General features: G+C 42.6%; 1 protein-coding gene across 1 annotated transcript in view; it reads left to right on the top strand.

Moving 5' to 3' along the window:
- TNNI3K (TNNI3 interacting kinase) overlaps nucleotides 1–27,119 on the top strand; it is a 97,006-nt gene that overhangs the window by 45,206 nt on the left and 24,681 nt on the right. The window contains exons 18-21 of the mRNA XM_072867333.1: nucleotides 16,498–16,550; nucleotides 17,968–18,020; nucleotides 19,205–19,337; nucleotides 24,972–25,081. Of these exons, the coding sequence (XP_072723434.1) occupies nucleotides 16,498–16,550; nucleotides 17,968–18,020; nucleotides 19,205–19,337; nucleotides 24,972–25,081 (349 nt within the window). The remainder of the gene's footprint in view (nucleotides 1–16,497; nucleotides 16,551–17,967; nucleotides 18,021–19,204; nucleotides 19,338–24,971; nucleotides 25,082–27,119) is intronic.

Here is a 27,119-nt window from a genome sequence, read left to right as displayed (position 1 = left end):
AGCCTTTGAGCGACTAACCTTCATTTGATGGCTCTAACTATCTGTAAAAGTTTCTGAGAGCTGGCTTAGTGAGAAAGATGAAAGAGAGGATGGAAGCCTGGTGGTAATGCGGATGGTGTCTGCAACTCCTCTTTGTATAAAACCCCTTATGAAATCTTAAAATAGCAGTTGCCTTTCATTAAACCCACAGTGTGTTAAAGGTAGAAAGATCTTTTCATGGCCCTGTTCTCGGGGAAAGGGACATGCACTGAATGTGCTTTGCCTGTCTCTTGTCCTGAGAGGGAGAAGCCCTTGCATCTGGCAGGCCCGCAGAACTACTTGCTTTTGTAAAAGCCAGGATGATTACACACTTCTGATTCTTTTATCCTTTTTTTTCCTTCCATGGTTTCATGAAGAGAATGATGCTTGGTCTCGCCATTTCAAACTGCGTGTGGCCTTAACAGAAGACAATTAATTTCTGATTCTGCTGAACTCATTATTAACCTTCTGTCAGCTCAGATCAGATCAGATTTATCTGCTGTATTTCTCAAAACAGAGGCTTAAGAGTTCCTTTCTCATCTGTGGTTTTCAAATTTCCAAGTGCCATTGAGGCAATAATAACATTTTTGAGATGTACCTTCCGAGCCTTATTTCTGTGGGTTATATTTTTTACTTTAGAAGAGAAAAATTAGTAACTGTGGTGTTCACTGGTGGTACCAGACTGACAAAACCCTTCCAGAGACTACCTCCTGCTTTCAGACATGTCCATACACTCAGCACCAAGATGGGCATTTCGGCATTGTTTTGTCAGAAAGACTTATGCACGCCATGCATGAAAGGGTCTGTTCATTGATTTCTTGGCTTCTCCACAAAAACTGTCAACCCAGGTCTTGACTATATGTATCATCAAGTTGGGTTTATTCAAGGTCTATACAACCCTTGAGTAGATTGAAGTTGAAGCCAGGTCACAATAAATTTTATTCACATTGAGAAATGGTGATAATTTTTGATAATACTGACATGATGATAACGTCATGGTGATAATACTGACAGAGGTCAAATTTGAGCCAAGACCAGAGAAAAGTCTGTAGTTGCTTATGATTCGTGTGCCTACATTCAACCCAGGGTACAGCCTTCAAGAGTCTCTCTAGTTTAGCCTTGTGTTTTATTAATATTTCCATTTGACATCTGGTAGGGGTCTCAAAACATGTCATACTCAGATCACTTAAATATTTTCATGGAAAGTATATATGGGAGCTAAAATCAGAGTAAATATAAACTAAAAGAGTCATGGCTACATTGTATGGACCTGCTACACTTTTATGATTAAATTTATCATCCCAAGGTTTGGGGTTAGGTGAAGCTAGAAATCTTGAAGACAGTGATTTGTGGGAGTCCTGGTTGGGAGAGCTTAAATTTTTCTGTCCTGAAAACTGTTATCTGGTGAAATTTGTGTTCCTCACTTGACTGCTCTTGCTCGTATCTACAGCTCTAATACAGGCAAGTTATGCTTTTTTGTTGAGACCATCAATATTACTTTCATTTTCCCTTCATCATGTAAGCCATTGCCAACTTTTTCATTTCTTTTTTTCATATACTTTTCACTCTCCTGAATTTACTTGGATGAGTCAGCGTTTTGATAAATATCATGTAAGCATTGTTGTGTCCACGTTCATATGCTTTTATGTTGTAATTTGCTCAGCCCTTCGAAAACCATGTGCCGTGAAGGCATAGTGACTGGTGTATGAAAACCTTGATCTTCAGAGTTACTGGAAGCATTTGACCTAGCTAAAGCATTTTGCGAATCTTTCCCCACGTTCCCAGTTTGTTTGAAAACCTGTGTTTGTGATGCTAATTTCTAAAAGCCTTGCTCTTTCTTTGTTGCATGCAACTGGTGGCGTTCTGCTTCCTCTTGTGTGTTCTTTGCTGAAAATTAAATCCATTGCAATAGCTTCCTTGAAGCAGTAAATCAGTTTTCAATAGATTCTATATACACTTTTCCTGCTAAATGACATTTTGCAATAGGCAAAAGATATTTTGCCTGCATGGTCATGATCTATATTCTTGTACTGCATCTTGGATACAGTACATGCCTTTCGCTAGCAAACATTTAAATAGCAAGTATTTTGTCTCTGCCCTAAGCTTGATCCTATCCAACTTTTATAGAGCTGTAGAAGATTGTAAAGGTGGCAATAGCTCACTTTTCCAGTTATTTTTAAAGGTTTCCTCTCTCATCAAGTTTCTGCGCCAGGTACAGAACCTCCTCTTGTCTCTAGCAAGTGTGACAGTAATTGAACAGGATCTTGCTGTTTCAGCTAGGTATCCAGCTAGACCTAGTTAAGCGCAGAAGTGGGGAGATGTTATTCCAGCTCTCTTCAGCTTTTCTGGTTGCTAGCATCTATGGCAGATGTCTCGTCCCTGCAGCAATATGTATTTGCATTCTGTCATAGTATCACAGTGGTTTGAAAAACAAATGAGTTAGTGTGTAAAAACTCAGGATTTTCTTTTTCTCCTAGAAAAAAGTGATACTCACCACACTTCAGCCTATTTCTGAGTGCCTGGAAAAGTACAGCTGATTCCTAAGTTGTGGATCTGTGAGGATAACAGACTAGCGCAGTCGCGCTGTGCAGGATACGAGGGACCGCATCCCTGTGCGGAGCTGATCCTGCTCAGGGCAGCCTGTGGGCAAAAATGTGCTCGCAGCAGCGGCTCCGTTGCGTGGCTCTCGCTCTCTAACCCCCCACATTTAAAGATATTTTAACTCCTCTTAGGCATGTAGATCCTTCCCTGATGATTAGAGTGTCACAGATGCCTTCTAAATAATCCTAATTTGCGCTGCGTCGTGCTGCATTGCTACCTCAGTGTTACTGACTTCGCAAAATCTTGACGTACTTGAGTTGATCTTTCCAAATTGGGGTAAATGTAATGGTTTGTTTAGAACACACACATTGAGTTCTTTTTCACTTGGCTGCTGGCTGTGCTTCATCTTGATCAAACATAGAAACAAACAAAGAAAAATAACCAAAGCTTCAGTCTTGTTAATTCCTGGTATCTGTTCTTCACAAGTTTGCCTTCCATTTTCCACTTTATCTACTTACTACAAAGTCTCTCCCAGGAAACTGAGATCCATAAAGCTTTTTCAAAGTTTGAAAGAAAAACTTAGATCTCCAGACATCCTTCTAGCATAATAATGAATTTTGATCCATTGTTACTGTTCTGTCAGAATACATGGATTTTGTTGAGCCCTTTTAGAGAGCCCAGAAATAAATGTTAGCTCTCCTGTACATCCTGAACTATAACCACGCTCCCTCTTCACTGAGCATAAGTTTACTTCTTTTAGTGGTGACTGGTGGAGTACTGCCTGCCTCTGCCTTTGTAACGGTTGGTCTAAAATCACAAATTCAGAAAGGCACACGTCCCACCAAACCCAGTGTGCTTCAGCCTCCGTCATCTGAGGAAATCGGTTCTCAGACTGTCATCAGGTCATTTATAAGACCCGCCTTTGTCCCTTGCACCCCGCCAGTCCTGGGGAGCCCCCCAGCCAGGCAGTCTGATCAGGCCACAGCAGTGTCTTCTCCCCAGTGCGAGACAGCCCTGCGTCTCCCTGCCCGACGAAGGGAGCGCTGGGGATGCCGCGTTTCGGAGCAGGGAAGGGCACAGCTGAGGAAAGCATCCCTCGTACGTACCTTTGACTTCAGGTCCCTGCTCAGTGGCACTGATTTGGCAGCACCAGGCTTCTCCTGCTCTCTGCTGTTCCCGGTGCCACCAGTTTTCCCCGGGAATCACCCTTCTCGTGAGCTGCACCCGGCCGGGGGCCCAGGAGAGATGCTGCTGCCTTGCATCCCATCGAGATTTGAGAGTGCCCCCACTTCAGGACAGTGTGAATGGGAGTCCTGGCTGGGGGGGAAATCCCCATATCCTTCATGTTAGGAGGTTTTCTTTAGAACATTTCCTCTTAAAACAAAAACAAACACACAAGAAACCAACCATGAAGTCCCTTTGCTGTGTCTCCCTGCATGAAAAGGGGTATGTAACCACCCGTTGAAATACTGCCTTCCAGGTTCAGTCACAGCCACGTGTTTACCTGGAATAAACATTAGTGAAGCAGTCAGAAAAGTAGAGAGGGATAAAGAGGAGCAATCCCATTCCCTACAGAAGGAGAAGCAGCCTCTGTGTTTCTGGCTAGCGTATGATCCCAGGATCAGGCAGGGGAGCAGGCGGGAGGGAAAGGAAGACAGGGAGGGTCAAGAGACAGTGTCCTGACCGGAGGAAAACATGACGCTGTTATGGATGGTAGGAAAGTGAAGAGCCGCTTTGGAAATGCGTCAGACGTGCCTCCCCGCAGGTGTAGACAGGCATGACTTTGTCTCTGCGTTGAGGTTGCTGGACATGAAGAATGCCCGTGGTGCCGTGTCTGAGCCAAGCGGTTTGCTGACAGGGCAGAGTGTGCTGAACACAGCGTCGCACCCACGCACGCACAGCCCCAGCGCCAGCCCGTCTCCCAGAGGGAAGATAACGTCTGTCTGCATCTGCGCGGAGAGGCACTGCTCTGGAGCAGACTGACAGAGGCACTCGCAAGGGCTTCCCTCCATGGGCCCTCCTGAGCCACCCTGCCAGGGTGTCACCGAAATCGGGAATCAAACTCCTTAACACCAATGTAGTATTAAGAAGCAGGCATTCTTTATTGCAGCGCTGGATGCACGGGGGATCGCTCCTCCTAGCGTGCATACCACAGTTTGCATCAACCATAACTTATATTCTTCAATCCCATACATATACATTAAATTTCCCGGAATTATCATGCATATTCATTCTATTTCCTAGAACTAATTATCATATTCGCGTGGTCATTACGCATGCGTCCTTGAGCTCCGAGGGGCTTCCGTGGGGGTCTCCGGTGGTCTCTGGTGGTCGTGCAGGTGTATCCCCTCGTTGACCCCTTTTTCTGCACATGCGCAATCCCACCTGGCTGATGTAACCCATTTCCCTCTCCATGGTCCATGGTTTCTAACAATATGATTGATGCTTGGCTACCCCCATTCCTATTCTAGTACAAACCAACTGTTCCAGTGGGTCAGCTAGTCCTCGACCTATTGTCAAGATGGGCTGGGGCTGTACTGGGAACATAGCAGCATTGTTCATAACCATGATTTATTATTCTCTATTCTATGTTATTCTCCCCCCCCCCCCCCCCCCCTTTGATTAAAAAAAGTTATCAATTAACTACTTCGGTTACATGGGCATCCCCAATTCAGTCACATCCTCTGTCTCGAGTCCTGAGCGCAGCTGAGAAACCATCACTCAGCTCAGGCCTTATCTCTGCACTCTGAGAAATTACGTTTATGCTTACGGTGCACCAATCTTCTGGATTTTTTATTTCTATAAACAGAAGAGAGAGCAGGAAATCATAGCAAGGGGTTTAAGTCAGGATGTGTAGTGTTAAACTATTAAATCTGTATTTCTACACCTGAACAAGCACCAGTTAGGAGAGGTGCTGAAAACCTCACTTTGCAGGGAGTTTGGTGGGACTCCTGTACATGAGTCAAAGGACAGGTACTGGCTTTCTCTGCTACACACAGTCTAGTAACACGTGATGCAGAAACACCGCTCAGGGTTTGCAAGGGCAGCACAGAAATGTTTTTAACTGTTTTGAAAACCAGACTCTTTAATGTGAAGACTGTTCTGCTCACATGTATATGCTTTTTACAGAAAAAAGTCAATATTACAAGAAAAGTAATTTAGACACTGATGAAATCAATAAGCACTGTGGCTCACATCAGAAGTTTGTGTCGAGTAATATCCCCTGGAATCAATGCCCATTGCAGGATACAACCATTTATAATTTCGCGCTGATGTTGCAATGACCCACTGCGAGGTTAAGAATAAAGGATCTCACAAGCTGTAAATAGAGTGAGGTGAATCAGATCACCTTTTAGTCTAACGAGTAGCTATCCTTACTTGAAAACTATTACCCTTATTTTTTGCAATTTACTGACCTCAAACTGTGGTTTCCCAAACCCTCATATCTTACAGTTCAGCTTCTTTCCTAAAAAACCTTCAATTGAGAGTGTCATGTTGAACAAGACATGAACCTGAAATAATTCTGAAGACTGGAAAACAAACTTAGATTCAAAATAGTCTGTTTCTACACAGCCAGGAACAAAAGCACATCATTTTTCTCCTATGGGGGGTATTTTTCAAACACTGTGCTTAGTCTTTTGTTCGTCCCCCTCTGCAGATAATAAAACCAAAAAGAATCACTTCAGTCATCGCTCAGCTTAGGACTGTGAGACATTATGTGAGTCACAAACCCAGTCCTCTGCTCTTAGAACCAACCATTTCAGAGTCTGGCATGTATAATGTGGGCCATAACTTTGGTTGACTAGTGCATGGCTAGTGCATACATTTCAGCTGGAACAGCACACTGTATTCAAGACTTTAAGGAACAGAGAAGCTATCAATCTTTTCATAGCTTACCTTCACTTTAAAAGCTGCAAGTGCCCTAGATCTACCCACATCCATCGACTGGCCTCTTCACCTTCTCTTGGATTATCATAGGACTTTTATTCTCTTAATGTAAAGTAGGTGCCTCCCAAAACTGCTGTGTTCTCTCTCTTTAGACAAGCTTTGCATTTTTTGTCCTAGTGACGACAGTGTAGGTGCTCGCCTTAGTTTTTAGCCACTGGAAACCCTAATTCCAATTTGAAGTCACACAGTGTTGTGAGTATGGCTTATGTTCCTTCCCTTAGTGACCTCAATTTTGTTATATTAAATAAATGTTACATGTTTGTGTTCTTTCTAAATCATAAACAGCTTAATCATAAATAGCTTTCTAAATCATAAACAACTCCATAAAACCTTGTGAACGTGAGTCGCACCAGGAGTTTTCCCAAGTGAAAGTCCCGTAGTTCAGGTGGATGGCAGTGCGAAAATACTGCAATCCTAAGAATGCAACTGTCTGTGACGCATAAGAAAACTATGATTATGGAATATCTCAAGCAGTAGTGCACAGACTGCACCAAGGTTCTGTTACACTGAATGCATCCTCTCGGTTCTGAGAAAGACCTCTGAAATCACTGGCCTGGCACTTCCAACCTGCAGAACAGAGAGAGAGAAGCTGGTTCTTTGTTGTTGCTTAGCTACCTTCTGCAAAAGTGCTCGTATTTCCTACACTGGCATGAAAAGAAGAGTCTTTCTATAGCCAGTTCTGAGCATGACTAGCTAAAATTCATTTGTATATGGGGAGGAAACACTTCAGTTCTGATAACTATATGCTCTCAAATGTGTCGGCACTGTAGTAAAATGACACATCATTTTGTATACTCAGTAAAGTATGAAGAAGAGGAGCAGGAAGTAAGTGCATTCAAAAGGCATTTATGTATCCACAGAAGCAAAAGCCCATGTGTGTATAAATATGCGTATAGGTATTTACTCAATGCTTGGGGAATTAATGAATTCCCTTAGCAAATCCCTATGTAGTTTGTTGCATAAAGAGCTGCTTGCATGCTGAGGATTAAAGGGAGGCCACTGGAAAGCTACAGTTAATAAAATCATAGAATAGTTAAGCTGGGAGGGGCCTCCAAGATAATCTAGTCCAAAACCTTCCCCGAAGTTGGACTGACTTCAAAATGAAATGCCTATATGAAATCTAGTAATAGTACACGAAGCTGGCTTCAAACCTTATCTCTGGCAGAATAGTTCATTTCATATGGCAAAACCTACCGGTAGATTAGACTGAGCCCTTACAAAACACAGAAGAGAAGACATTTTGGACTAGATTCAATTTCGGTCATTTTGACTGACAGAGCTTCAATCCTTGCTTGCTATCCCTCTGTAAAGAAGTACCGCAGAAGAGGAAGGACTGCTGCCAACAGTTTAATTTCAAGTTCCACAGTCCAGTCAAAAGCCATGAAATGGGGACTGGTATTAGGAGAAAGATAGATTTTCAAGATTAAGGTTTTGAAGATTCACTAAGCTGTATTTGCAGTGTCACAGTGCTCATAAAACCAGTAGTGTCTCCTCAATGACCAGGGAACGTGTCTGTCTTTGAGAGATGTAACCAAGAATGCCAAAGAAACTGATTTGCTTTAGTGCTCACTGCCATTCACTGGGGATTAAAAGACTGTGAGAGGGGAAATGCGATCTCTCCTTTTTTTCTGTCTGTCTTATTCCTTTTTTTGGTCCATTAAGGATTGGGCACATAAAAAATAAAATAAGATTTAAAAAAGGATGTACACCTGATAAAGCCTATCACTCCGAAATGGTTCAGTTCCACAACATATTGACAAGCACAAGAACCATACAAAACTATCTTAATTTGTAGTGCTATGTAAGATAACAGAGTTGGCAAAAAGAAAATATAATCTACTCTAACATTTCCCATGCTTTGTAACTGTTTGCTCTTTTCTTCTATACTTCTGGCAAAGTAAATATAATTTGAATTATCTCTCCAGAATTAACATGTGCATTGAACCTAAAACAAGTGTTGCCAAAGGGTATAATTGATCCATATCACAGAGACCCCCAATGAAAGGAAATTCAGAGATAATGTGACATGCTCACAAACTGTGCGTTGCATCCCCCTCTGGTGACCAGTCTGCATATAAACCTTGGTAGGGCTGACTGGAAACTTTCCATCTGAAGTCTCTTCTATCAGAGAAGTTATGGTTTGGTTTTGTTTTCAGTAAGGTATGAAGTTCATGGAAATCCTCCCAGGGAATTATCAAAATTTTCCTTTTTATATGCAGTTGTTTGATAGTTGAAGAATGTAGGCTCCTAGGATTTATCATAATTTATAATGTAGGCCAGCTTAGAGGATAAATTCAGAATGGACACTTCAGTCAGGTTATTTAGTTACTTACAGGGAAAAAAATGTCATTGTCTTTGCACAGCACATTATGAAATGTCTGCTTTCCATCTTAATTCAGGACAAAATCAGAAGTTGCAATCTTGAAAATTTCCGGAAATACTCGGACTTATTTCCCAACCCACTGTACTAAATTACTTTATTTCCAAGACCTTTGAGGCTTCATTTGTCTTGGGACATTAGTGTAGTCTCTATATTATCAATTTTCTGCAAAAAATTGCCTCCATCCCAGTGGTCTTTTGTTAATAATTCTAACACTTATGTATATGCATCTTCTGGATAAATCTGAGCCGGTAGCACAAAATCAGCAAGACGTCTTTGAGCTTCTTGTCCTTCTTGTGCTGTTGTGTTCTTCTTAGGTAGTTGTGTTGAGCTAATGGGGTTTGAGAAGATGATACATAACGTCTGGAGAATTTGTAAAATAGGTGTGAGTAGAAGATTGCCTGAAAGACTGTGTATGTATTCTGTATGAGCTTTTTAGACTTTCCAACCATGGTCGATTAGAGGAATTTTGTTTTGTAGATCATTGGGGTGACAACAATTGCAGATTTATTATGAGTTCCAAATTTAATGCATGTGCTGGGCACATGCAAGCGAAAAGCCTTCCAGAGAGGGCTACATTTTAGCAGTGTGGGTTATGTCACAACCGTTTGGAAGATGACGCCAGTACAGTCAAACAGCCTTTTGGCTGCTTCAACATCAGAGCAAAGTAACTGTCTCACCAATGAGGAACACGTCTTCTTTTTCCGAAACATATATTCCGGTTCAGCCACAATTCTTAGACCGAAGCAAGAATTTAGAGGAGTTGAATGTCCTGTGTTACGTGGGAGTTCAGATCAATGCTGTAGTCCCTAAAGGCCATTGCAGATTTGTTCCCTGTTGTCTTTTTCTGAAATTTCAGTCTTGTTTTAAATGTCACATTGTAAACTGGCTTCTGTCATTTCTCTTGGTGAGTTTACTCTGGAAAAAAGCCCTGACTCTGAGTAAATAATTAATACTAGTTAGTTGCATTTGATTAATTAAAATTATCAATAATACTGTGGTCCTGAAGTTATATATTCACACTGATTATGCCACCATCATGACCAACAAGTACATTTGTGTATATCACAGGCAGGCCAGGAGTAGAAATAAGAAGTGGTAGATTTTTTTTTTTGTAACTTCTGTTCATGTGGCTGGCCTTTGGCAAATCACAGCTCAGCCAAGATTTACATTTGCTACTGAGCTACAAACTGCTGAAATAGGAACACCAAGGAGGCAACCGTTTCTTGACATTTCTACCACTGAAAGAAGCTGTCTGAAGCTTCCAAATAAAGTTATGTGTTGGCTACCAAGTGCTGCATCAAGTTGTTTTGCCAGAGATTCGGACTCTGGCAAGCAAGCCCCTCCAGGCTCACTTGGGAAAGCAGCGAATGGGATGCAATTTGCCCCTTAGATCTGAGTTCAAAAACAAGCAGTAACACTGCCAAGAATTACCCTGCCCTCCTGCGGACCTTCAAAAGTCGAAACGCTCCCTCAGCTGACAGACACGCGGCCAAAGCAAGGCGTGGCTGTGCTCAGAGAGACGATCCTCGCTTCCAGAGCTCATTACTGGCCAGCTTTCTCGGCTGGGGAAAGACTGTAGAGGAGAGAGCGGGGAAAGCGGTGGTGGCAACTGCATTGCTTGTTGAAGCGAAGAGTAGGCAGTGCAAAGATTATCAATACAAATACTCCCTCAGCTAAGACGAAAACCAGAATTCCCACTTTGCCCAATCATGTTTGTGTATTTTACTGTTTCTTTCCTTAATTTTTCGGGAAATTAATGCTTAGCAAATTTGGTTTCACTGGTGAGTGGCACATAAAACTCTCTGGAATCATGGCACAGGATGCCCCTTCTGCGGTCTGCTCCAGCGGTGAGCAGAGTGCGCTTCAGACCCAGGCAGACTCTCTAGACTTCTTTGTTCCAACTAGAGCAACACATGTTCTTGCACTTCAGAGGTGCTCAGCTCCGTCCCCATGTGTTAACCACCCTGGAAGCCAATGCACACACGTTGGTGAGCACGCAGAAAGCGGGTCGTGCTGTTGCAGCCTCTTGAACGCACTGTGAGAAATGGGTTCGTGCTGCCTCCCCGCCCGCCAGCCTGGGACCGCCTGCAGCAGCGAGGCACAGGGTTGCAGGCACAAGCAGTGCGGCTTCGCACCACCCCAAATGAACTGAATCAAACCCTCTCTGTCCCCTTGCCCTCCTGAGACTCCTTCGTTCAGGCGGGGACTCACCAGAGTGGTCACCCTGGCTCAGGACCCCGTCCTTCGCACCTGGCCTCTGCCTCCAGAGAGATCAGGAACCTGAGGAGGCTGGGTCACGCAGAAGATGGGCAGAAAGTGGCAGGTGGTGACGTCGTTTTGCTGTGCGCTTCGCTGCCTTATTGCCCAGCTGCCGCCTACGTCAAATGCCCGGACTCTGGTCGGGAGTGCTGCGCTTCGGGCGGGCTGGAAGCCAGACGTTGCCTGGGGTATCGCCCTGTGTGGGGACACACACCCCGGGGACACGCAGCTCTGGCTGTCCGCGCGAACGCGGGCAAAGCGCAGCCGCTGTCGGGCGGCAGGAGGTTATTTCAGGCCTCGGCCTCAGGCGTTGGCTTTGGCCCACCCCGGCCAGCAGCCATGTTCTGTCCAGCTGCCTGTGGCACTCCTCACAGAGACAAACGAGGGAAAACGCTGCCAGGGGACAGGTCGGGTGGATGGAGGGACAGAGCCAGCAGCTCCGTGTGCTCCTCCCGGTGCCGCAGCTCACTCCCCACAACCACTTGGAGCTGGGGTGTGGGGGGGACAGGTACAGGTGGCTGAGGATTCGCGAGTTCAGAGGAACCGCTGCTTTAACCCGGTGTGCGTTGCGTCGCGATGACTCTACCTGCATGTCTCACTGCTTGGAGAGGAAGAAAGAAGCGTCTGAAATTACCCAGGTTCTCAAAGAAAGTACTGCAGAGCTTCTAAGCACTCAGTTCTCATTTCTTGATTACTTTTCTTTATATATGTATCTATTTTCACAACTGGCTTTCTTCGTGACCTTACAGAGCTTCTGAAGGGAGTTTGCTTGTGAGCCAAGTGCCTTTGAGCCGCTCGGCTAGCTCTAGAGGGCGGACGGCAGCACCCGCACAGCCGGGGGCTGCCGGCCCCGCGCTTCGGGAGCCTGAAGGCAAAAGCAGAATGGCCCCGCACGCCCCTGGCAGCCCCGAGTGCGGCGGGGACGAGGAGCGGCCATGGCGCTCTGCCGCTCGCTGCAGGGCGAGCGTGGCCGAGGGGAGGCCTGCAGCTGGTCAGGGGCGGCTGCAGGGCCGTGTTTGCTGTTCCTCCGGTGAAAAGCAGTGTAGAGCTGGGTCCGCTCTCTCCTCTAAGTGTGGTCTGAAAAAATGATGCAGCAAGGGGAAGAGTGCTGTCTGTTCTGTCATGTGGCGATAGAAAAGAATCTGTGCAATTCTCACGTTTCTCTTAGAAACAGAAATAGTGAGAGATGAGGTATACTACAGAGATAAAGGTGATATAAAAACCTGACTGTAATTAGACATTCGCTTTGAAACTCTTCTGTACATTTCAGTTATCAATTGCTGCTTACTTAAGAAATGAAAGCTCATTTCTATTTTTTTCAGTTTGGGGTTTTTTTCTCAATGAAATTGCAAAATGGTAACTAAGAGCTGAGACAGAGCTGGAAAGGTTAAGTTTAATTTGTTATAAACTGATGTTGCGTGCTTAATTTGATGGCTATTTGTTTACTCTCAAACTATGGGGTATGGCAGAGACAAGAGATTACAGCTATTCGGGTTCTTGGCAATATCTTTTAGTAACTATTAAGGAATGAGATATCTCTGAACGAGAGTTTTACCGTGTCCTTTTGGAGGGAAGTAAGTTCCAGCTGCCCTATAGCTCTGAATATTTTCCTATACAACGCTCATCAGGGAGACAGAACCAAGACCTTGGAAGTCACTTGCTTAAGTAGCCATAGTACGTTGATAGCTTCAGGGAGAATAGTGTCTTCTTTTAGGGTTAGACATCATCATCACCAAATGAAAAGAAAATTAAATTATCCGAGAACAGAGAGTTCAGCAGTGCCTGGACAGGCAGAATCCAAAGTGTCCCCGGTGTATGCTATGGACTGTACATATGGGCATCTTTACAACACTGTTTCTAACTTGAATGCAGTCCGCAGGGTCTCAGAAGCTCTGCTCTTAAATGTGGATAAAATTCAGCCCAACTCTGTTTTTCTTCCTTTGATGGAGCTGATGTTTGTGCTACACGTGCTGGCACAGTCGCTTCCTCCAAAGCCCTTCCTCTCGGCAGGGGTCTCAGCCTCAGAAATCCGGAGTACCCTTCTGCAGGCAATGGCCATCCAGCTGCCAGGTGATGCTGGAGAAGTGAGGCTCTTGAGCCATGAGTTTCAATCAAGGTGCAACAATTGCAGTGACTTTAGAGGAGCCCTTGTTTTAAGGGCTCCTTATATTGCTCTGAGGAAGAAATTCTTCCCTCCTCATTGAAAACAGAAGTTGGGTACTCATTGTAAATGCCAGCCACCTTGGAGCACAGCTTGTATATCCGCTTCCCCACTGCATGGGTTGGAATAGTGCCACAGCTCTATATGCTGATATTCTCCAACTGTCGATGTATGTACAGACAGAGACCCGTTCATCCTCGGACTGGTTCCAAGTCCCCTGATAATATTAATTGAATTGAAGTCTCCCTGGAAATGCCAAATAACATAGGGATGGGGTTTTCCCACCGTAAGTTCCTACACAGCCAGAATTTCTTCTTATTTCCATTCTGTTTAAAACAAGCAGTAAAGTTTATGGAGACTCACTCTCTATTTTATTCTTGATCAGCACATGTTGTTTCAAACACTAATTTCCAAGTCAACAGGAGGCATTTCCAAATGCCAACCCCATGTGAAAGATTCCTGAGCCAGTTGCAGGTGAGCTGGTACAGCTGTACCAAACACATACTTACACTCCTGCATGAGAATCCCAATCCTGAGCTAAAAACATTGGTATGTTGTCATGGCAGTCTGCCTGGAAGACTTATCCCTGCCCCTGAGGAGGGCTAACTAGTTCAGGCTGAGCATCCCTCCGGAGCAGATATTCTGCTTGCAAGGCTCGGAACCTCTGTCTTGTTCACTTACATTTCATCTGCTCTAAAGCTCCAGAATTCAGGAGTTGATACTTTTCTCACCTGTATCATCTAGTCTTTTATCTGTTCAGTCCAAGTCCAAGAATAAAGTGCCCCCAAATGAGAATTCATTGTTTTCCAAGGGTAATGTTACTTTTTTCTCTTATTTGAAGCTATCAGGGTGAAAATGAGTAATAAATGCCTGTTTGGTTCTTATCTAATCTGAATATCTCTAATCTGAATATCTTCCTTTTTACAGTTTCAGTGTTAGAAATACTCTGGTTTGGTTTGGTTTGCAGCTCTCCTGCGTACCTGCTCACAAGATGACACTCTTATAAAATGGATAAGAAATATTTATAGTCTTATGTAGAAATCTTTTTGTAGTTGTTTTGTTCATACTTGGAAGCTTATTTTTTAAAATCCTCTCATTAATAGAAAGGATGCATACGTAGGGTTAGATTTCCTCCCAGACGTTATCCATATCCCTCACTGTCTTTGAACAAATAATATGTAAATAAAGCTGAATTTTCTTCACATTACCTTCAATAAATGGGTTTAAACCACCACACAAATCTCATAATTCACCTCTTTGGTTCTAGTAGTTTTAGGACAAATCCAGTAGATTTAACTTTAAGCTTCCAAATATCTCTGCTGACAATCTAAGGTAAAGTTCTGGTTCTCCAATCCTTTACATTCACTGAGGCCTGCAGTTGCTATGGTTTCAAAGTCTTCATGGAAATCAGAACACTTTGATAAGTGTCAGTACAAGTAATTATCTCTGATAAATGATTTCTCTGATCTCTGGATGTCCTGACAGAGATTGCCCCATACACGTGCTGACCAAACAAGAATTTTCCTGCATTTATTCTTTTCTTCCTAACTCCAGAAACTGTCGGGGGCACGGATGAAGACTTTATATTGAAACAAAAATCCAACATACATGTCTAACACAAATATCACATTTTCCCGGGATTTCTTGCTGTCTGCAGTTCGGTGAGAAGACGTGAACATGAGCCTCGCCCCAGCTGCAGTACACCTGAAATCCGGGGCATTTTCCACGGTGCACAGCGGTTCTGGCTGTAGCACCTGGGCTCGGGGTGAGCAGGGGCAGGGAACAGACACGGGCCAGCTCTGCAGCCCTCGCACGGTGACTCCAGCACGTCCCGGAAGCGTTGGGCTGCACAGCGTTCCTGTCTGTGAATTCCTGCTCGGTTAAACCACAGCTCCGGCCACAGTCCTGAGCAGTCTGGGCTCCACTCGCCACAGGGCACCAGCCACCGCCCCGAGTCCTTCCTTGCTACCGTTCACAGTTGCAACCACCAGTCTCCAGGGATGCTAATTGCATGGTATGGACTGGTTTGCCTAGGGAGCTCTGGAAGGAGATGCCACCAAGAGGTTCCACTACCACAGTCAAAATGCACTGTAATTTTTGCAAGTGTAATTTTTAAGGATAAATGCAAAATGTGGTTCTTTCGATGTCCAATAATGAACAATATCTTATGCTTGCAATTATGCCTATCAAACAACGACAAGGAATATGCATTTCACGGACAATAAGGTGAAACAGTAAAAAATCACTAAGTGCTCCTGACTTAGTAAGCACCTTGAAATCTAGCACTTTACCTGAGACTCGGTTCAGGTCCAAAGTAACTTAGCACACATCATCAGTTGTACTCTGCTAGCTCTCAAAGACGTTATAAAAAGGGACGCTGTAGAACTGGAGCATGAAGGGGGGGCAGGACTGAGATCTTACCTCTAGCGACTGACAAATCTCCATTCGTGCGAGCAGGGAGAAGCTTTCATCCTAGACACTGAGATAAGCTACAGGATGAATGACGTGTCTTCTTTTCATAAACAAATGGAGGCGTTTTAAGAAATAAAGTACCTTTGTGTCACAAAAGTAACATTTGCATTATTAAGTGTGGTTATTAAATTGAATGGGACTTACCATTGTGTTGTCATTTTTTTTTCCCTAGCTTAATGGATTTCTTATGGCTTCTAGTGTATGGCTTCTAGTGATCCATTCTATATGGACTCTTCAGATCTGTTCCTTCCCTTCTATACATCTGCATAAATTAGGAATTACCACTATGAATTTATGCTTACGTAAGCCTTGAAAGAGAAAAGAATCAGTCCGTGTAATTTTATTTAAAGGCCATCACTGTGTTTCAAATATTCAAATATTTTTTTCACTTCATCACTGCCATTCAGTGCACATATTGAATAAAGCTGTTATACTTGATCTGTAACTAATTACAGAAATTGTTTTGCTCTGGTATTGATTAGAAATTGACATTCTCATTTATGAAGCTATTGGGTTTGCCTTCTCAGGGTTAATGTGTACTTTATAGCAATAAATATGAGATGTGGCTGAAAGTGGTTTATCTATAGACATTTATCTACTTAAGCAGGTGATTTGAACTCCTCAAGAGTTTAGCTATGAACAAAAACTGTAAAATTTTCACGCTCTTTAAGACACTACTAAACAATTACCTATAAAAATATATTTTTTTCCCCAGTCACAATATTCTCCTGTATGAGGATGGTCATGCAGTTGTTGCTGATTTTGGAGGTAAGGAGTTTTTATGAAACATTCATAAATTAACCTCAAATTCTCTAAACCTGAACATGTGCTGACTAAGAAAATGGTGAGGAGGTTGCTCTTCATTTTGTTATTATGAGAGGACACAAAAGGCTTTTAGGGTTGAGAATACCCCTATTTTTTATCTCGTCTTAGTTAGCAGGTGCTGTGGAGTTCCCCACTGTTTATCTGAGAAGGGAGCCCAGATGACAGTGAGGTGGTTGCATCTCAGTTTGAGTTCTAGCAGTAGGTTAGAGGAAGAAGGTGAGTGAAAATGCCTGTAACAGAAGACGTGCCCTCCTCTTTCATGGCAAGGGCTCAGGATCTGAGGATGGTGTTATTGTGCAAGTCTGCCTGTTGGCAGCCAAGCCCCATGGCAATAGGACAGGTTTCCTTCATTTTAGTTAAAAGAGCAGAATGTAGCTCGTTATTTCAGTTACGGACCTTAGTAACTTTGTGCTCAAAATTAGACTGGGCTATACTTTATGAATCTGTGTTTCGTGCATTGTCATGGTGTTTGTCGGCCAAGCTCCATGGGAATGCATTCTTGTTGGTGCAAGGGTGGAGTTTAGGGTGCTGAGTTTGACCTAACTCCTCAGGAACTACTTGACTTAAGACATGGCCATTGTCGCTGTGCAATATCACCTCAGATGTGATCAGTAGAGACGCGTGAACATCCCCTTAACACAGGAGGAGGGTGCTGGCAGCATGACCGCCTCTGTGAGGGACCCAGTGCTGACCCAGCCCTGTTGTTATCCAGCCTGCTGAAGCAAGGAGATAGCACAAGGCTTGGACCGCATGGGAGTAGCTGCTTGTCTGGGCCGTTGCTGACAATGCTCTTATTCATACAGATGCACGCTTAAGTGTATTTTTCTGGTATGTCAAAGGCATCTAAGTCCTGCTTGGGGACTTATTTATGTATCACAAAATGTAGTATATACTACCTTCACTATATTCCTGCAAGATCTTGTCATTTTTAGGTGGGCTGCTTTTCTGACATTAAATAAGACTGACAGGCTTCTGTGGGATTGCATTCTAATGCAGGGCTCAGTGACTGTTTGTTGTAAATCTAGATACAGTTATATTAACCAGTACCAATAACCATGAGGTCACAGATTCTGAGCCGGACCCTCAGCTGCTGTAAACTGCTATTAATGTCCATGGAGCTTTGTAGATTTATGCCAGTGCTGAATTTGGCATGCAGGTTTCAGAAGCCTCATTGGCTGTACGCATCCTTGTTGAAAAAGAGCTATCACAGTTCTCCTGGAGTCTCAAAACCCCAGAGTTATTAAAAAAACAAAAACAAAACAAAAAAAAACCACCACCACTTTTTATCAATACTTTTGTATCATAAGGTGGGTATCTGTGTTGGCTTGACAGTAATTTTTTTTTGTTCTGTGTGTTTCAGAATCTAGATTTTTGCAATCCCTGGATGAAGACAACATGACAAAACAACCTGGGGTTTGTTTCTTGCTTTGTTCCACATAATTAGTATAAAACATACAGGCAAACTCAGCTTAGGAGAAAATGACATTAGAAATATTTTTGTTGGAAAAGATGAACTGGGATAGTATTTTGTCTCTTTTAATGTTTCTTTGTGGATTTTTTTTTCCTTTAAGCCTCTTTAATAGCAGATATGAGTGAATATATAATATCTGTAACAGAAAATAATGCTTTATAAGGTTGTCTTTGGAGCTCTATTGCCCCCAAAATCCCTAGTAAAGTGTCATTTTTTAATCCACCCTTCCCCACTCACATACACATGGTGCTGGCAGGTGGTTCCTATTTCTAATAGGGAATTAGTTATTCAACACTGATTTTCTTTCAGAGTTCTTTTCTCCATTACAAGCCTATTGCTCACAGAGAGTCAGCTTTACAAGGCAGTATTGTTGTCTTCCTAAGTTTTACTCCAGGTGCATTCTGTGTGTCACTCCATGGTCATGAAAGGTTGCATCATCATAATGACTAATTGTGGAATAGGATGGGTGATGCTAAAACCAGGGTTTGACAATCGTCTTTTTAACAAATTGTAATGTGCGCTCACTGTGTGAGGAGTGAGCACTGCTGCTGCAGCCCTGGGTCCTGCTGGGGTTTGAAGATGTCTCACTGAGAAGACCTGTCTTGTAAAGAACGTAGATTAAGTTACTGAGGTGCAAGGAAATGGCAAAAACACCCTGAACTCATTGCTCCAGCTGGAGGCTGGTTGCTTGTGAAGCAGCCTCAGAACTGGGCTTTGCAGAAAGCAGGGAGATGCCAAGAGAGGAGGCACCGACCCCTCTGGACCAGCAGTTGATTGGTATTAGATGACACGCTCGGACCTCATGATGTGGTCTCCAGACTTTGAGGCTGGGTGTTCTGCTTTTATTCTAGCACTAGTCTCATGTTTAAAGCCTGATCAGTCTGGCTTTAGGAGGTTGAGACAGCTACCGTACTAATGCTGTTATGTATAGCGTGCAATAATATGCTGCCTTGGATTTTGCAAGCTGGGTGAAAATTTTTCCTGGCAAATTTACCAGTTATTTTATGGAGCAATGGAGGCAAGCAAATAAGAAAAGAAAGGAAAACAAACATACAAATCCAGGAAAAGATGCGTATATGAGGAAGTAAACACTGTTAATGTATTATTGATGTTTTCTGATGCACAGAACCTACGGTGGATGGCCCCTGAGGTGTTCACCCAGTGTACAAGGTACACCATAAAAGCCGATGTTTTCAGCTATGCTTTGTGCCTCTGGGAGCTGTTAACAGGTGAAATTCCATTTGCTCACCTGAAACCAGGTAAGATGCTCAATGAATTAATATTTAAATTTCTCTGAACTAGAGAAGTAGCTACACTGTATATTAACCAATGTTTTAGTGAAGTTTGTTATTAAGTGCTAAGATTATGCATTCAGTGAAAAGCATAGAACTATCCCACTATTATCGCATATATTGCTACAGATCTACATCACTTAAAATTTCTTATCCAGTTCTAGGATTAAGAATAAGTCACTCTAATTGTAGGCCTTTTGTCTCTCACATTGGTGTCGGGATTGTAAAGCCATTCCTTGATACATCTCCTCCTTGACCGTATTCTCACGTAGCTTAAGAAAGCAGCTGCAAACAGTGGTGGGGTAGCAGCAGCAAACCAACATTTCCGGGACCGCGCTTTGCACTCCCTGAGATTTTGACCTCTTGATGTCTGCCAGGAATTGTTAGAGGTTGAGAGAGCCGCAGGATGTGGTAAGAGCTAGCATGGGTAATGAGAGAGGTTTTGGGGCCCCATGCCGTCGACACCACCCGCTGTGGTCTGTCCTCCTGTGGTCGGAGGTGGACCTGTGGCCATGGTGTTGTGCAGCTCTCTCCGCATGGGAGACGGCCTGGAGGAACCTTACTGAGACCTTTCACCCCAGCAACTGAAACGGCTGTGAAAGATGGGGGATCTTTTGTTGTGTTTTAACTGGGTTTGGGGTACAAAGAGAACAGTTGCTGGAGGAAGAGATGTGCAAAGTTTGTCAGATGGATCTCAAAGAGGTTTTCTGATGTTTGGAGAAAGCATGGCCTATGGCAGCATTTTGACCTTGAAAAAGGTGAATTTCTCTTAGTTCATACAAATTTTTATGCCCAAGCAGAATATAAATGTCGGTAACAATGTATAGTCCTTTGGTGTTCATACATCTATGTGTCTGTGTATAACTGTATGTCTAATTCTGTTTCTTAGGTGCCTATCAAGATGCTATTCCCTTTTTAGGTCAATTGCTTTATAAATTACTCAAATACTAAATGAAACCTAATGTATTTTTCTCATTAGGGCATTGCTCTTATCTTTTCAAAGTCATTTTTGATACCTGCAAAGTTTTACTTATTGATTCGTTCCTTGTTTTGTTATTTTTGTTTCTGTTGGGGGAATCATTAAATAAAGATTCACTTTTCTGCTATTTTGAGATTATACATCCATTAAACTCCTTTGGATGCCTTTGTCATGTTCAGAAGGTCAGCCTCTTGCATGCAAAAGGCAGCTGTCATTAATATTGGCAATTAGTGTGTCAACTTGGTATATGACCTTCTACACTGTATTAGCTGGTTTTCATCTCTCTTTACTTCTAACTGCTAAAGTGATGCAGAAGCCAAACATCTGACTCAATTTCACTTCAGGTTCTAGAAATAAAATACCTTTAGCTGTGAACCTGAGTTTCAGTTCTGAATCATTTTCATGTTTGTATTCCTTTTCCACTGGTCCCTGTTTCATGGCCATCTAACTTAAGATCAAACCATACATTCCTGGGTGCAGTTCTAGTACACCATCATCCATATTATCAAAGCCTTCTATACGGTTACCGTTTCTAACATTAATCTCAGTTAATTCTGAATTAAGCATTTTACTCTGTTCAAATTATGGTCTAGATAGGACTAGAAGACTCGAGAGGAGTTAAAGCGCACTGGGAGCATCATAAATGAAATAAAGGGCATAAAAAAAGGTATAGGAGTACTGTTTCTCTCCCCCCCTCGCCCTTTTTTTTAAATGTATTACATCAACTGAATAATAAGGTCCCTTTATCCCGACTTCCATGGCCTTGCTGGCTTTTTGTTTCTGCAGCTTTTAAGAGAAGCATTTTCTGTCCCTTCTTTCTTTGCTGAGACACTATGCCTAAGGAAGGGCTCTTTCCTTCTCCTCCACTGTAATGATGAGTCCTTCCTTATCTCCAGATCACCAGCAGTTTGTTTGAATCCTGTTATAAAACACATTTTTCCAAAGACTGTGTTGATGTCCGCAAACGTGGGGATGCAGTTTTCTGAAATGCTGAGGTTTGATGCAGGTCTGTTCTCCTTAAAGTGAGCCCACCTAGCACCTAATTTTGGTCCTCTCAGTGGTGCAAGTAAGTGTAATTTTCCCCCTTCCGTGGATAAGGAAACTGAGACTTTGTACAAGGTCACAAAGCAGGTGATTTTTCAGATGCAACAGTCGTGGTTTACAACTAGTTCCTAGTCTCTGTGGTACCTCCAACTGTTCTGCTTGTGAAAGATATATTGACGCACAAAAAAAATATTGAATGTGCACACCTGATTTATATATATATTCTGGAAAAAGCAGCTTTGGGGGTGTTGTAAGTTTTATAGTCTATATAAAAGTCCCACATTTAAGGTATATGTTCAGATGATGACTATTCAGTTAAATACAAATCCCCTATTTTCCTCAAAGTATTTATTTCAAGGTGAGGGATTTTCTTTATGAAAATTTTGTATGTTATCTGCAGAACACTAATTATGCATCACTGACTTTTTTCCTGGACCACATAGAGGTCCAGGAAGCCATTCTGGTGAAGTCCATTGAAATAATTAGGTGTTGAAAAGAATATTTGATTAAAACGAAAACTAGGTGTCACCCATTGTAATAAAAGTCGTCACCCCATTAAAAGCAATTCCATGTTCTCTACTGAATCTAGTACAGTATCCAATTATATAAGGGTATGCTCTATACTGAATAAGATATCCATTCATCAGATTTCTATTTGATGAATATGAATAAACATTTTCATAGGTATTGAATCAAAGTCACTACTTAATTCATCAAATAGAACATCTGTTAAAACAGGTGTATTCCCCAATTAAATCACTTCATCATTAAGTCAAACATAGTGCTTGTGGAGGTCCACATCATGCAGTCCTATGGAACCAAAGCCTGCAGCATGTCTTCTGGTCAGTAAGGAAACCTACTGAACGTGCTCAGCAATCACCTGTAAAATAGACAAGGTGAAAAAACCATGATGGTTCTGAGAAGTTGCTGGAGAATGCAAAACTTAGTATTTATTAAATACAGAGATTACTTCTTTGCTGAGGTTTTTACAGCCTGAGAGTTTGCATATACTTCAAATATAGCAATTAGGCAACCGGTTGATAATTAATGGTGTCATTATCCTATCATTACATTATTAAGGCCCAGGCTACACTGCAAGTGCTGCTCAGGTTTGTAGCCAGTTTAGGAAACAGTTGGGATTCACAAGCAGGCTGAGACTGCGTGAGCGTGGAGCACAAATACACGTCCGCAGGCGTGCACGGAAGGCGCAAGAGCTGCATTTCACACACACTGCATCACCTCAGCAGGACTGTGCTCACGGAAGCAGACAGAGTGGTTTCGCAGATCAGTGCAGGTGGATGATGTGTTTGGTCTTTGTCTTTGTTGTCACTTTTCCTTTGGGGGTTGTGTGGCTGGGATGCAGGTTCTTCAGCAGATGCGCTGATGTGTTTGTTGCCCGCTTGCTTGAGCTGCCGTTGAGATGAGCGGGTCTGCCATCCAGTTAGAAACCCAGGAAGGGTTCCCAGGCCGATCCTATCCTGCTTTCCCGAGAACTGTGGCTCAGTTCTCTATTCATGCGTTATGTGTATCTCATGTATGCTTGCACAAGGCATGACTGCAAAGGCGTCCTTCTGTGCTCTAGGCACAGTCTGCATGTGGAAGTAGATGTTGGCAGTTACCTGGTGCACAATCTTCCATTTAAAAGACATTCTGGAAGGCCTGGGGGGAAAGGACACCCTCGGATACCTGAAGATCCTCTTCCTTGGCTGTTTTCCACAGCTGGCATTCAATTCACACCTGTAAAACTGTCAGCAAGTAAGCTTTGGGTAGCATTTTGTGGGGAAACACAGGGATACAGATGTCTGGAAATTATACGTGTGAAACTAGATTCAGAAACTGAACCATTGCATCCCACACAGCAAAAATAATGCAAAGATGACACTTGCACTAGGAAATGGCACGTTATGATTATAAACATACAGGTATCCAATATAGGAGATGTTGATTAACATTCTGCAGTTACTACAGTTGATCCCCTGATCCATAAAAAAGAACAAATTGAAATAGCTTTTTTGTACACAGGTTGTCATTGATTCCTCTCATGGCTTATAGTTGCTCTGACCCAGAAGAAAGGCAGGATCTGCCCAACCAGTCAAACCAGAGACTACTCAGAGGTTCAAGGATATCACATAGCAGGGCTGGAAAGCATCGCTAAGTTCAGAGTTTTGAGGACTCCCCAAATTCTCTTCTGTTTTGTTCATTTTTGAGAAGAGTGGATTCTTGTCATTTAATTCAGTCATTCTAAAGTACTTTTTAACAGATTCATTTTTTTTAGCTGAAGAAAAAGCCAACTGACAGTGAAAGGAGAGCCCAAACAATAGTGACACAAACAAACTTTGTAAAGTACTATAGAAGTATACAGAAAGACACAGTGTGTTTCTCCCTTTCTTTTTCTAATCCTGACCCCATTAAACTGATGGAATAAATCCTATTAACTTTTGTAAGACAAGATTTTGCCAAGAAGTAATATAACACTTACATTACCTTTGGCAGGAAAAAAAAGGAGCGTTTTTCATTGCTATATTAATCTGATTTGCATTTGCCCTCTTTTCATAGTGTCTGCTAGGCAAAAGATGAATCCGGGACTATCTGAGTCATGCCTTCAAAACCTTGTTAGAGTGGAATCAAAATTAGGCAAACTGTTTGCGCCTCCTGTCTACATATAGTTGCAATATCACAGGATTTATCTGATATTAACATTCTGAACCATCATTATGCAGACAAAAGCTGCAATGAGGACAGACAATGGCTGAAATTAATCTATTCTTATGATGAATACCGTGATGAGAATGGGATATGGCTAAAAAAAACCTAGACCATTCTTGTTACAGTCTCATGGTTGCAATTGTACAGTTCCCTGCATATCCCATATACTCTGATCACATCGTTTTAAAGTGTCAGGCAAACAAAGGATTTTACTTAGCTTTTGATATGAGTTCAAAGTACATTTGTTTTGGCCTGAAAAACTTTTGCTCAAAAGGAATGAGAGGAATTAACCAGGTATTTGGACTCACTAAACGTGTAAACCCAATTAGGAAAACATTGTGGCAATTTTGTCTCAGTCAGTAGTGGCTTGCACTTATAAAAAGGCACTCCCTAGATTTTTACTAAACAAACACTTAGAATTAATGCTTGTCTTAGACTTGAACAGAACTAGCCATGGGTTATTTTAAGAGATCAGTTACCAATTTATCTGCAAGTGGAGTATACCTGTCACCCTGTCTTAATAATGAAGATGATAAATTTTTTGAAAAGTGAGTTGAAGGTTGACTCATTTTTTCCCCTAAAGGCCTTTTTTTTTTTTTTTTAGGTATTAAGCTAAATTAGGTTGTCTTTACCCATGCTCAGTCTTAACGGCAATGTGTTTCCATTCAGGGTTATGGACTGCCTTAGCTATCGTTACAAACAGTATGGCTTGGAAAGCCTCTTTTAGGCTACAAGTCCTTATCTACAGGTTTGATGGTTCAGCATTTCTGTACCTGCTGGGGTGTATTTCAGTAGTAAATAGGTTGTGTTTTCCTGGGAACGTGTGTGATTGCTGGGTGCTAACGGGTTTCTGTCGCACTGTTCGCTCGCAGCAGCGGCAGCGGCCGACATGGCGTACCACCACATCCGCCCGCCCATCGGGTACTCCATCCCCAAGCCCATCTCCGCCCTGCTGATGAGGGGCTGGAACGCCTGTCCTGAGGTGAGTGCCCCCGCCTCGCGCAGCCGGAGAGGCAGCAGGAAAACGAGTATTTCTGCTTTGGCCAGCCCTCTGTCTGACTTCACATGGCTTGCCCAAAAGCCCCGGTTTCCGAGGCAAGTGCCATTGCAGAAAGCCCTGAGACAGTTAATGGTGTATGTCAAGAAATACAGAAGAGTTAGTGGATTGAGGAGGAAAGTAAATTAACATTTAGCTATTCAAAATTTAAGTAATTATGTAACTTTGATTATGACTTGAGTTATTACTGAGTGAGTAGAAAAATACTTGCTGCTCTCAGACTTTTGTAGGAATTGTCTATGAATTATTGATTATTTTTTTTTCCCCCATGTGAAAAATAAAATCCGTACCATCACAAAGAGGAGCCAAGTTACCCCGGCAGTGTACAAACTTCTGGCTACTTTTATACCATGTTCTGAGGCTATTCCTTGATACCCTAATAGGCTACAAGCACAGGAGGTGTGTAGAAGACAGAATGACCTGAAGACAATCACAAGTCCTCTCCCTGGCATTTGTGGCACATTGCTGCAGTCCCTGTTCTGGGAACAGCTGGGGATAGGACACACAGCCAGAAGTTAGGAGAAATCCTGTTTCTGAGAGAAATAGGGACCAGTCTGGGGCCTCTTTCTTCTTCATGGCAGCTGCTCTCGGTTCATAATACCCAAAACTTCTCACTGTTTTGTGGTTTTTTCTTAAGCTGCTGTAAGATAAACTCTGCATACTGATCTTGTGTGTTTGCGTTCCCTGAAAAAACACTTATATATATTTACTTATCACTGTGTTTCTTGCTTTTAAAGCAATATCTTCTTCTCCTCTCAAACGCAGAGTAGATAAGACCAATGAGGACACATTGACTGGTCCAAGAGACTAGTCCTCATAAGGGGATCTTTTCATGATAAATTTTCAGACCCACAGGTTTGGAAGTTAAGGAAATAAAGAGTTAAGAATATTTTGGATCTGCTCAGAACACCTTCTGTGTTAAAATTTAGTTTCTGACCAGCAGCTCTAGCCAACTGCTTGGAGAGCATGCAGTGACTGGGAAGGGTATTGCCACCCAGGGATCTTAAAAGCGGTCTACCAGGCTGTGAATGGAAGGGCAGCTGTCCTGGAGAGAGCCAGCCGTCAGTCCCTACCATCAGGAACTTAGCAGGTACCTGTGCTTTATGAGGGAAAGGTGACCAGAAAGCTTAGTGAGCGATGTGAATTCAAGGTAGAATTTAACAGATGCAGGTATAAAAAAAGATTTTGTATCAAGCAAACAGTAATAAGCCAAGCACAGAAACGTTTTAAGTACTGCAACTTGTACATTACAGAGAGCAGCCACGGTTTTGAGAACTGTAAATGTAAATTTTTACATTAAATTAAATTCATGCTCTATGTTCCAGGTCATGAACACCACTGGCTGCTCCGGTCAGTGAACTTTTCCTGGTTTACCTTCCTCTCGCTTACATTCTATGTTGTTCTGTTCGGCTCTGACGCAACCAGATGTGGTTCCTGTCTGATTCTTCCCATTACCAAAACCAGTATTCAGTTAATTGAGTAAAATTACTTGAGCTGAATTACCTTTAATTTTTTCCGATACTTTAATCAAAAACTATTTTGTGTTTTTGGACTTGTTGAAATTTCCCACCACAATTATGCTAATAACTTTCAGGAAAGCTGGGGCAGTTTTGTCTGTAGATTGGAAGAAAGAAAAAGAGCGCTGTCATCATGGTTGTTTTCCTCACTTTCTTTTGCCTCCAAAGGTGATGCATTAGCATATTCTGCAGATGGTGCAGAATATGAAAAATAAGAAAAAAAAAAAAGATTTGGGAACATAATCTGATTGCAAGGTCTTGGACTCATAAGCACTGGATTTGTAAAAGACCTCTGGTCTGCAGCTGGATGGAGCAAGGCGTTTATGTTCTTTTTTAAAAAAGCTCATTGTCAATGTTAAGGACGTTTTTGACAAGAGAAGATACTGCCGCGTAAGTGCTTTTGGAAGTGAGCTCTCGTGGCAGACGAGCGGCCGCTGGTGACTCAG

The sequence above is a fragment of the Ciconia boyciana genome, chromosome 7 (genome assembly GCF_034638445.1).
Source record: "Ciconia boyciana chromosome 7, ASM3463844v1, whole genome shotgun sequence".
In the NCBI taxonomy this organism is placed as follows: domain Eukaryota; kingdom Metazoa; phylum Chordata; class Aves; order Ciconiiformes; family Ciconiidae; genus Ciconia; species Ciconia boyciana.
Note: the sequence above shows the minus strand (reverse complement) of the source record. Positions and strands in the feature narration are given on the sequence as shown.